This window comes from Lineus longissimus, chromosome 11, assembly GCF_910592395.1.
Source record: "Lineus longissimus chromosome 11, tnLinLong1.2, whole genome shotgun sequence".
Lineage (NCBI taxonomy): Eukaryota > Metazoa > Nemertea > Pilidiophora > Heteronemertea > Lineidae > Lineus > Lineus longissimus.
This window is the reverse complement of record NC_088318.1, coordinates 7691187-7703254: the sequence shown is the minus strand read 5'-3', so window position 1 is coordinate 7703254 and position 12068 is coordinate 7691187. Positions and strand designations below refer to the sequence as shown.

The 12068-nt window shown below is 40.5% G+C and overlaps 1 protein-coding gene across 2 annotated transcripts in view; it reads right to left on the bottom strand.

The window, feature by feature from the left end:
• The window catches only part of LOC135495769 (mitochondrial inner membrane protein OXA1L-like), an 83029-nt gene that overhangs the window by 32469 nt on the left and 38492 nt on the right, over positions 1-12068 (bottom strand). For both annotated transcript variants that reach the window (XM_064784680.1, XM_064784681.1), the window contains exons 5-8: positions 7053-7138; positions 6087-6251; positions 4001-4105; positions 3589-3751 (exon numbers count right to left, since the gene is read on the bottom strand). In XM_064784680.1, coding sequence (XP_064640750.1) covers positions 3589-3751; positions 4001-4105; positions 6087-6251; positions 7053-7138 — 519 coding nt within the window. The remainder of the gene's footprint in view (positions 1-3588; positions 3752-4000; positions 4106-6086; positions 6252-7052; positions 7139-12068) is intronic.

The following is a 12068-nucleotide window of genomic DNA, read 5'->3' as shown; positions in this document are numbered from 1 at the left end:
CAGAACGAGTGGAGTCCGTGCGGAGGGTGTCGAAAAAACCCTAGGCGAACTACTTCCGCCGTCTGGTGCTGCCACTCACTATGCTCGCGGCATTTGTTGTGCTAAGTTCGTAACACGCCATTGCCTCTTCACCATTCGCGAAATAGTTCGTCAAAATAAGTCGGGACCACTTTGAAGAGTTGTGGAGTTTGATCTTTCCGGTCGTTTTGCTCCATACCATACTCGACCCCACCTCCAATGAAGACAAACCCCCCCCCCCCCACCTATCAATACATATACCGTGATTGGCTCAATCATCAGAAGAAGACAAAGTCACAACCCCTCAGACCAATCAACCCATATCACCCAGATTGTCCCAATCATCAAAATCAGGACAACATCACAACCCCAAGACATATCATTTCATTTCACCAAAATTGCCCCAACCCCACAGTAAGCCCACACCCTAAAACAACCCGCGCCTCGGGTATTATGCTAGTTGCCAGGAAAACGTGACGTCATTTTGGCCATTCTTCTTACCGCACGCCCTCCATCTCCGTAAAACTTCCTGACATGGTGCGAAGTGGGAGGGCGCACAATGGGAACCACACTGCCGCGATGTTAATAGTTTCTATTTATAGAATTCAGCGGCAGAGATTTTAAGCACGGAAAAAGTAGATTAACTCGGCTAATCTCAATGGATTTTACCCAGGAATGTTTTCAAGGTGAGAGAAACATCTGATTTAAGTACTGCGCTTATTAGATTTCATGTTCATTACGAAGATTGGCCTAAAACGTGAATATCACCATTTTTAGGTTTCTGCTTCTAGCCCCCTGGTGGCAAAGCCAAGAATCAGATCGGACTGAAATTCATTGTAAAAGGTCACCTGATCTGTGTACACAGTTTCAAGTTCATAGCTTTGGCAGTTAGGAAACGTGCCACTGTTTTTGAAACAGGATACAGATGAAGACGACGACGGATGACGGACACTGCGTTGTTGTATAGACTCCCCTACGGTGAGCCAATAAGCGAGATATTTACCCTTTTACCTTTTTCAGTTTTAGCCTCCCGGTGGCCAAATCGAGAATCAGATCATGTCGAAATTCGGTGTCCAAGGTAACATGACGTAGGGAGTCATGTGCACCATATTTCAAGTTCATAGCTTTAGCGGTTAAGACACTAGTTACACTCAGACAGCCAATTTGGGCCATTTGACCTATGTGACAATGAAAATTAGGTCAAATCAAAAACCTGTATGATATAATGTATCCTTGCTAGGAGAACCTACCATAAAAATTTCAACGAAAATGAGTCACTCATAGTCATAAGAGAGATAATATTATCAGTGCAGTGCCCTAGTAAGCGCGCAGCGCCTTTAGTTGGGGGGGGGGGGGGGGAAACCCCCCAAACCCCCTGGTTGGGAACCTGCTATAGTTCCTTCCGCCAATTTTTTGTTTTGATAGACAGTTTTCTCCGTGTATCGCTTTAGCAGTAACTCAACTCCATCATCATTAATATCCGGCAAAGAAAGCCCCCCCCCACCCCCATCCTTCTGACATGTTTTAGCTAGTGCATTGGGGGAAAGGCCCCTCAACCCCCCTATTGGCCTCTCAATAAGTCCTTCTGAGCTGCTTACCCCGGGGCGCTTGAGTGGAACCTCCAAACCTTCATGATGGTGCAGTCCTTTGACACGTTTAACCCAGAGCAGAGCGAGGAAGAGGTACTCCTTTGATGGTACCCTTACTGCAACCCTCAACCATCATTACCCTTCCTTTTCACTGGCATGATATTGGCAAGACTACCAAGAGGTCGTACTGGTGGCTTCCTTGAGACAATTGCTTGTGGTTATACCTGGGCAACCAATTCAAGGGGTCAGGGATCAGGTTTTTCCCGCACCAACATGTTGCCGAATGGTTGATGCATAAAAAATTGGTTGGAAAGGGTTTTTGCAGGCCAAGAGACTGGAAGACACTTGACTCTTGAGGAACACCAGACTGATGAACAAAGAACCTGAGGAACATAGAACCCTCTTCATACCTGGGAGCATAAAAAGCCTGCTAGCGAATATTGATTATTCTTTAGAAAAAACCAGAAGATCTGCAAAACCAATGGTACCCCATAAAAACATACATTCCTCCTAAAGGTGTCTTCGGATCCCACCACGGCCCATGTGGAATTCGTTCAAAAGGTTTATTGAAATCTCAAAATAAATTTTTCCGAAACGCCTGCCCGTCTTTTGCTTCATTATTTCGGGATTATATCCATTTTAAGCATCTTTTGGATATTATTACTAAAGTATAAAAAATCAAAACACATATGTCGGGCAGAGACCTGTATTCATCCGCGACCGGAAGTGTGGCACAGTCACAGAGCTTATCAAAATGTGAAGTTGTGGTAAATACATGGCTGGGATGGACCAAAGTGGAATTAATTCTCAATCTGTGGTTGATTCTTAATCTACAGAGTCAGGCCATCACAGAAATATGCTTTTTGATAATATATTTAAGAAAATGTTTTCTCACTGGTCAGTTTAGAACTTGTACTTTGACAGGGCCATATCAATGCACCAGTGACGTTTTGATGGATATGGTGTACGGAAATCTTTTTTTCTCAGGCAATCGGTATTGGAATTTTTTAAAACTTTATTATGCTATTGGCAAAGGGTTCTTCTTGACATGTATACAATTTTGTGCAGATTGATTGGTCCAAGGTGTACTTTTTTTAACCAAAACATATGCACAACAATGTACATGTAATGTACACAAGTTTTAATAGAGGACTCTGGCCTGTCGGGGGGTAAACCCCCTGAAATTGAAGTGTGATTAAAAAACAGTGTGAATATTCATGTGGTTCTCTCTCGGAGCTCAGAATAGTCGAGTTGCTTCATTCGCGCGTTTATCTCTTCTGGCGGCCATTTTAAGTCAAATTTAAGCCATTTGAAACAAATCCATGGACTTGAGAAACATTGTTTACATTGGATACGTCGTATGCACGTTAACCATAGTAGCGCTTCGCAGAAAAGCCTTCGGCTTTTCTGCTGCGCGCTTATCACACTTTTTAGGTTTCCACCTCTGGCCCACTCAAGAATCAGATCGGACCGAAATTCATTGTCAGAGGTCACCTGACCTGGGGGTCATTTGTACAAAGATTCAAGTTCAAAGCTCTAGTGGTTAAGAAATGTGCCACTGTTTTTGAAACAGGATACAGCGGATGACGACGATGACGGACACTGTGGTGATGTATAGACTCCGCTACGGTGAGCTAGTAAGTGTTCAAATTCCAGTTGCCAGAAAATTCAAGAAGGAAGTTTTTTGCAATCGATGTCTTATAGGAGTAGCAAGAAATACTTTTGGCTAGGGCCCCTGCATATGGAGAGGAAGGGACAGAGGCAGCCTAATATACATGAACTGTTCATAATGTGTTAACCGAGGAGGCCATTTGCTTATGCATCAAAGAATTACCAATCTATACAAGAATTATGTAACCACTATGTAACTATATAACTGCTGTACTGTAAACAATTCACCACAAAATGCAATGAGTGAAGAAATTAGTTTTTTTCTTACTTGACTAACTTAATCAATGTTGCTGTGCCTGGGGGTACTTACTCTCTTTGACTCCCTGCACAAACCCTTTTTTCTTTGGCATCAAATGAGCAGGATGTTTCACCAATTGCTCAATTCCAAACTTTGCACGGACAGCTGGTATCTTTAGCAGCGCTACTTGGCATAAGGAGAATGCATTGGATGTGAACCAATAGACAAGCATGGCCTGCAAAAAAGAAGATAGACTAGTTTATATTGGTTATCCCAGAGACTGCAGGCAAAAATCAGCAATATACAATTTAACAGTACAGAAGTCAACCCACTTTGACGTTTCCATTCACTTTGATCTCTCTAGTAAGGACAATACTTATGAGTTCCAAGAGTGGCTTAATAGAGAGGTTCTACTGTGACTTCAAAAGACATAACACTAGTGTTTAGTTTACCATGACCAGAAGACAAGTGTAATGTGACTTACAGCAGGAAACTTCATGATGAATGGGAACATAAGTAAGGGCATTGCTCGCATGACGTATTTCATTGTATTACCCGCACTGCCAGCACGCACACCATCAACACCCAACTGAAAATTAAAAGACAACAAATAGCATTTGTAATCAGAAAACTACTGAACTCAAATTGCAACTTATGGTCATATCTGACCATAAGATGCAAACCATAGAGTTATTATCAGGATTGCTGTATCATTTTGGAATCATTAACCAAAATACTAAAAACGTCTGCTGTTTCATAATATGAAATAGTTTCATCTACAGTACAACCTCTCTATTGTGGACACCCATGGGACTGGGCCCAGGTGTCCGCAATAGAGAGGTGTCCGCAATAGAGAGGTTATGCCAAATCGTCCGATAGGTGGATTTGAAGTTCCCGCCTTGCAGGTCTTGGTTTTCTCTGTGTCGACATCTAGCGTAGAAACTTTAAACCTGTTGGCTGATCGGTATTTGCTTGTGATGTTGCGTTGAATGACGTGAGCTACTTTGGAACTCAGAGCGTGAATAATCTCTCTAATAAAAGGTGCCCCTTTGATTGCAAAATCTCCTCGACATGTCATAATGTGTGAAAAAATACCATAATTTCCATCCATCAGCCACCTTTGATTAATAATTATTTTTTTCTAATTTCTCTACTAACGCATATTCTCCGCAACACTGACAAAACCGCGTGGATTTATGAGTGTCCGTTGACACAATAGGCCTATGTGATTAGTTGAAAAGATGAGTAAACAAATGCCGGGGCTTAATTAGGATACAAAAACACAATGCCATGGGGTAATTACGTTGATTAATTACGCAAATATCACACCTGTCGGGCCTACTTGACTCTCCAAGTGCACGTGGGAAACCATTGTTTTTGCCTACTGTCCGTATTTGGGAGGGAATTGGACCAAAAATTGGCTATCGCCCTGTCCGCAATTTGGAATAGAGAGGTGTCCGCCGTACAGAGGTTTTTGTTATTGGAAATGACTTAGAAAAAAATCAGGACTGGCCGGACGTGTCCGTTAATGTAGAGGTGTCCGCCTGGCAGAGGTGTCTGCTAAGGGAGGTTCTACTGTATTTTGTGCAAATGAAAATCCTTAGCAAAAACAATGAATAACAAGAGGTCCAAGGGCCAGGCACTCAGCTGAAATACATGGATACAATGTAATAACATGGAAAGCACTTGGTACATGTAGTTCTCTTTCAACTTAAATTTTCTTAACATGTTGATCTGCCTATAACACGCATATTATGTATACCATATAAAAAAGACTCTTGGACAAATGACAAAACATGCTTCTTATTAGCGAAATTTAAGAGCTTGAGCCCAATGATCCTGAAGAGTAGGTCAAATCGAAAACCTGGGTGATATATAATTGAGACTTATTAGATACCCCAACCGCTGAGTCACTCTAGGTACAGCCAAAGGCTTTAAAATGGCAAAATATGATTTCCAAGATGGCTGCCAGACAAATCAAAAAAAGGAAATGTGATATACCATAACCCCATAACCTTCGGAGTTAAAAGAGTGGGAAATTAAAATCAAGTTAAAACTAGGTCAACGCAGATTTTTGCTCAGTAACGCAACTGGTAATATCAATCAAAACTATTTCAATTTTATATCAAAACCTACTTGCATACAGACATCCTCAAAAGCAACAAAAAATGTCTTCGTAATTTATGCCTTTTGCCCCCTGGTGGAAGAATTTTAGTCGAAACGTGCTAAATTTTCTATCAGCAGCATATCATGGGCTGTTCTACCTGATGACCAGATTACAAGTGCCAAGGTCTTATGGTGACAATTACAAAATGCCCAAATTTGTCCATGGATCATTGGATGGATGGATGGAAGGACGGACACCACTTGAATAGCTATAGCTCCGCTAACTTTGTCAGCTGAGCTAACAATTAAAAAGGCCAACTCTGGAATCCTTCCCCCATTGCAGTTTCCAGGACAATGTCATATAGGCCAAGTTACTTTTTGAGGATGTGTGTCCATAAGAGATTAGAATTTTTTTCCAACTGAAATCTGTGGCTCCTTTAGAGCTAGCAGAACGAAACACTCACCTCAATGGTCAGGTAGAAGGTCAATGCAGTTAAAGCAGGCAGGGCAAAGTAAGGATCAGTACAAGTCAGATCTGTGAACCAAAATAGACCTCCCTCTTTGAGACTGGGTACAGGCAGGTTGGCCATCTGTCTCATTCCCACAAACACAGATATAAAGACAGGCATCTGAAGTTAAAAGAAACTCTCATGACTACGAAGTTTAAAAACTGCTGTTAAAACTTCTACTAATCTGTCTATCACTAGATCAAACTAAAGAGTTGTACCGGTTTGTGCATCTACCTGCAGGACATATTCATTTAACCCTTTTGCTAACGCTGTCCACCAGAGTGGTAAACAACTTTATCATATTATTATTCATATACCCTAAGTGCATTGATCTGATAGACAAATCAAAGGAAACCAAAATTCTCCCAGGAAGGTCCATTCAAATTCTTCCAAGATCACGGAAGGTGAACCAGGGACAGTCTTTTACGATATAAGAAAGTGATCGGAACTCTTCTTAACATTCAACCGTATATTTCGAAGCAAAATGTACGAAAACGCCTGAAACAAATATCGCATGACCCAGAAGGGTGATCTGCCCATGCATTCTCGTGTGATGCAGACTTGCAACTTTTTCCTTGTAACCTTGAAATAACGTTGAAATTCGCCCAGTCCATGATTTTGTGAGGCATGACGTCGTTAGACCATCGTCAGCTCAAAAGTTACCCTCCGACTAGACGTATTGCATCACGAGAGATTTTTGGTAAAAAAATGGCAAAAGTCACCTAATAATCGTCATTTTCTGGATTTTTCTGAGGATCTGTGGTGTATGATAAATAAAAAAACTGCACTCATGGCTAATCCTCGTCATCCAGATTGCACTCGATAATTTTCTCCGGCTTGAATGCTCTCGAGCACAAGGTCTTGGCACAATAAAGAAGAAACAATAAAGTTATTTTGATTTGATATTGATAATTAACTAACCTGTGCCAGTGGCACTAAAAAGTTCTTGAGAGGGTTGATTTCATTTCTCTTCATGAAGTCCATTAATTCCTGACCACACTTTGCAGCTGAAATAATCCGAGGGGTGATCATGAACACAAGCAAGAACACATAAATCTTAACACTATGACCCATACATTAAAAACGCAACAAAAACACATTGAACTCTTAACCTCAAGAATATAAGCCCACATGTGTTTGTTTGTTTTATAGCAGATCAGGCAAATAACGTGACAAGAAACATGATTGGCTGGCAGTGACATGACATTGTCTATGTAAGCTCACATTAACAGTGTTACAAGATGTTGCTATATGCAATTGCGCAACGTGGGTAGAATCCGTCGCTGCTTGATAGAAGATGCATGTCGCTTTCTTGTGCATGGTTTGGTTACATCCAGGTTGGACTACTGTAATTCGCTCTTTTATGGTCTCCCAGATGCAACAATTGGCAGACTCCAACGTGTTCAGAATATGGCTGCCAGAATAATCACGCGTACCAAACGCAGAGAACATATTACTCCGGTCTTGGAGCAGCTGCACTGGTTGCCGGTGAGGTTTCGTATCAAATACAAAATTATCCTAATGGTTTTTCAAGCTTTTACTTGCGTGATATGATAAGGTCCTGTACACCAGCTCGGTCACTAAGATCGTCAGCTAAAACAAGACTTATGGTCCCAAGGACCAAAACGAACAATGGAGACCGATCATTTCGAGTCAGTGGACCAAGACTTTTTAATGCGATTCCAGATGCCATGAAGGACTTAGAGCGTGTGTCAACTTTCAGACAATCACTTAAAACCCATTTGTTCCGCGAAGCCTTTAGTTGGTAGCTACATAGACTTATATTCTGAATGTGCCATCTATGTTTTAGAGACTCAATTTTTTAATCAATCTGTTTTACCACTGTCAAACTGTTTTAAATCCAAATATTTGCTTCTAACTCCATTGTAAAGTGCCTTGGAGCATGCTTAGCTTGTACAAGGCACTATAATATCCGGTATTTATTATTATCATTACTATTATTATTATCATCGATATGTTTGAGCACTTAGGAACTTGAGAGATGAGTCATGTGTTAATACCTTGAAATGAAACGGCCAGGGGCCATTATGCTCACCGTATACATCTTTTAGTAGGCAGGATCATGCTTAGTTTAGAGGTGAATATGGTGAACACAATCAGGCATGAAGACTTTTTTTAGATGTGTATTGATGTCAAGTAATAAGACAGGGCAGTTTATGATCCAACCAATAATTGTCTATGACATCAACATGATCAATATCGTGTGATTGCTAAGAGTCCCTGCAATAAAAAATTCATCGAAAAAAAGTCATTAATAAGCGAGATATTGCACGTCCTACTTTTTCAGTTTTGACCCCCTGGTGGCCAAATCAAGAATCAGATCAGGCCAAAATTCGGTGTCAGAGATTATCTGATGTAGGGGGTTACATATACCAACTTTTAAGTTCATAGCTTTAGCAGTTAAGAAACGTGCCATAGTTACACTCAAACGGTCAATTTACGCCATTTGACCTCTGTGACATAGAAAAGGAGGTCAAATCCAAAAATCATAGGAAATGTGATGTATCCTTGCTAGGAGTCCCTGCCATAAAATTTTATCGAAAACAATTCACTCAAATAAGCAAGATATTGCACTTCTTCCTTTTTCCGTTATGGCCCCCTGGTGGCCGAATAAAGAATCAGATCAGGCCAAAATTCGACATCAGACGTTATCTGATGTAGGGGGTTATATGCACCAAGTTTCAAGTTCATAGCTTTACTGGTTAAGAAACGTGCCATAGTTTACACTCTAACAGCCAATTTACGCCATATGACTTCTGTGACCTTGAAAAGTAGGTCAAATTGAAAACCCGTATAACATGTGATGTATTCTTCCTAACAGTACCTACCATAAAAATTTTATCGAAAACAAGTCACTTATAAGCGAGATATCACACTTTTTAGATTTCCACTTTTGGCCCCCTGGTGGCAAAGTTAGGAATCAGATCGAACCAAAATTCAGCACCAGAGGCTATGTGATATAGGGGGTTATATGTACCAAGTTTCAAGTTCATAGCTTTAGTGGTTAAGAAACGTGCCATAGTTTACACTCTAATGGCCAATTTACGCCATATGACCTCTGTGACCTTGAAAAGTAGGTCAAATTGAAAACCCGTAAAATATAAAATGTATATTTGCTATGAGTACCTACAACAAAAGTTTTATCGAAAACAAGTCACTTATAAGCGAGATATCACACTTTTTAGATTTCCACTTTTGGCCCCCTGGTGGCAAAGTTAGGAATCAGATCGAACCAAAATTCAGCACCAGAGGCTATGTGATATAGGGGGTTATATGTACCAAGTTTCAAGTTCATAGCTTTAGTGGTTAAGAAACGTGCCATAGTTTACACTCTAATGGCCAATTTACGCCATATGACCTCTGTGACCTTGAAAACAAGGTCAAATTAAAAACCCGTACATTATAAAATGTATATTTGCTATGAGTACCTACAACAAAAGTTTTATCGAAAACAAGTCACTAATAAGCGAGATATCACACTTTTTAGATATCCACATTTGGCCCCCTGGTGGCCAAACAGAGAATCAGATCGGACCGAAAATCAGTGTCAAAGGTCAGCTGACCTAGGGCATTCTGTGTACAAAGTTTCAAGTTCATAGCCCTAGCAGTTAAGAAACGTGCCACTGTTAGGATACGACGACGACGACGACGACGACGACGACGACGACGACGACGACGACGACGACAACGGACACAGCGCTATCATATAGACTCCCCTTACGGTGAGCCAAAAAGAACTTGGAAAAGATCTTTATTTTCCGTATTCATAATTAGTATCTATTGCCTATTTGTGATTCATATAACGTAGACCGTACATGTCGAGTCCAGAATGATATCCATACATTTCGTAAAATGACATTCCGCATTTACTGGAACCTTTTTTGAAAACTGAACACCATTATTTACAAATATTTAGGAATGATGATGTCAATGATGGAATGATGATGAGCAACTAAGATTTTAGCAACAATATCGGGTCATAAACACAGAGAATATCACCAATAATGTCTCATTTAACAATTGCCATCCAAAATGAGTCAAATTAACCCAACAGAGCCACCTATTCTCTTTGCACTTTCCATCTGTAACCGCCTATTTTTTTGAGGATTTCACAAATTCAGACATTATTTTTCAATGATCCTTATGCATTGTTGGAATTCAAAACCATGTATTACAAGCTAATAATCTAAATAATTCAGATATGCCAACATTTTGCTGGGGGGTCAACTTTGACCTTGACATGTGACATTGTGACCTGGACATTGATATCAGATTCCCCATTATCAAGAGGTCCTAAATCATCATCAAAGTCATCGAATTTGTGAATAATTTGATCCAATCATCATAAGTTTCTTGCCAAACTCACTTGATTGCTATAGAAAGATGCTAGTGGTGATCTTGCTGCACAGAAACGCAAGGCCCGCAATCCTGGGATTCCCCATTGTGACTTCCCGCTGTGATTCCCCGACATCAAGAATAGAGACACGCATATTTTATTCCATATTTGGATAGCCCAGTGCATTCGCTTAATGATATAAATACGATGACGTAGCCAGGGATTCCACAGTTGGATATTCCAGCCGTTTTAAAGGACACTAGTCGTACTTCCACCTATCAAATCCCCGTGTCTTTTGCACAAACACCTATGAATTGCCGGGTCTAAATAGACCCGTGTGTCAAATCCCCGTGTCTATTAGCCCCATCGAGCTCGATGGGGCTAATCGGGGGCTAATTTAGACCAGTGTTCAACACAGGTTTTTGGATAGGTGGAATCTGAATAGACACGGCAATTGCAAGTTCTGAGATCCGGCGACAGATGGCGTGGTGTAGTTGCCTCGGTATTGCACATGCGAAATTCCCCTCGAACGGGAAAGAAACACAGGAGAGCTCCCTACCTACAGCGCACCTGTCGCCGGGGCTATTAACCATTATCCAACACCATTGTGATAGGTGTAAGTGCGCCCCGGGTTTTTTGACACACGGCGAAGACGCGGGTCTTGAAAAAACACGGGGTTTTATGATAGGTGAAACTACGACTACTGTCGTCATGGTGGTAAAGGGCGGCAATGGCTCTTTTATTGGGTTTAACACATTGTGTGGTGATCAAGCCGTTGATATTGCATGCTTTCTCATGATGACAACATTTTGGACAACAACGTACATTCTGATGATGACATGTCTTACAAGATTAATGGCCATCCATGTAAAACATAGAATAGCTAAAGAGCTGAATACAAGAAATATCTATAGTACAACAAATGTAGTTAATCCTAGATGTGCAGCAATTTTAGATACCTTCTCTGCATCTAACTCTCAGATGTACAACTTTAAAAGACAGGCAGTTTTTTCTGAATAACCCAATATGTACCTATAACAGTCTACTACATGATAACGCATCAAGTAATTAAATAGAACATAATTTTTTTTTTTAATTACTGGTAATTATCAGTAAAACAAATACCTTTTGCAAAATGCAAACAATTGGTCAGAAAGACATTGAGAGAAGCAATTTTTTTCTTGCCATTTGCCTTGCTAACAGATAATATATTTATCATATATTATTAATTGCAAAGTCTACCTGATCATTTATTGACTTTGGTGAAATCATGCAAAAACTGATTAACTTGGCCATGTTGAAAGGATTTTCCGCTTTTTGAGTATATTTGGCCGAATGATGTGTTCAACATAACAGCTGTTGAATTTGGCTATTGAATTTGACCATTGCCTATTCATATCAGTTTATGGTGATTTGGCATTTTGGCCAATGTATTATTGTGTATATAATGTACAGCATTCTCTGTACATAACTTTCGTTGTTTGCGTCAGCACATTTGACTCTCGATTTCCGGCATGACAGCTGTTGTCACTGCTTACCACGTTCTAATTTAGCTTCGCCATCTTTTCATTGTCAGTGTG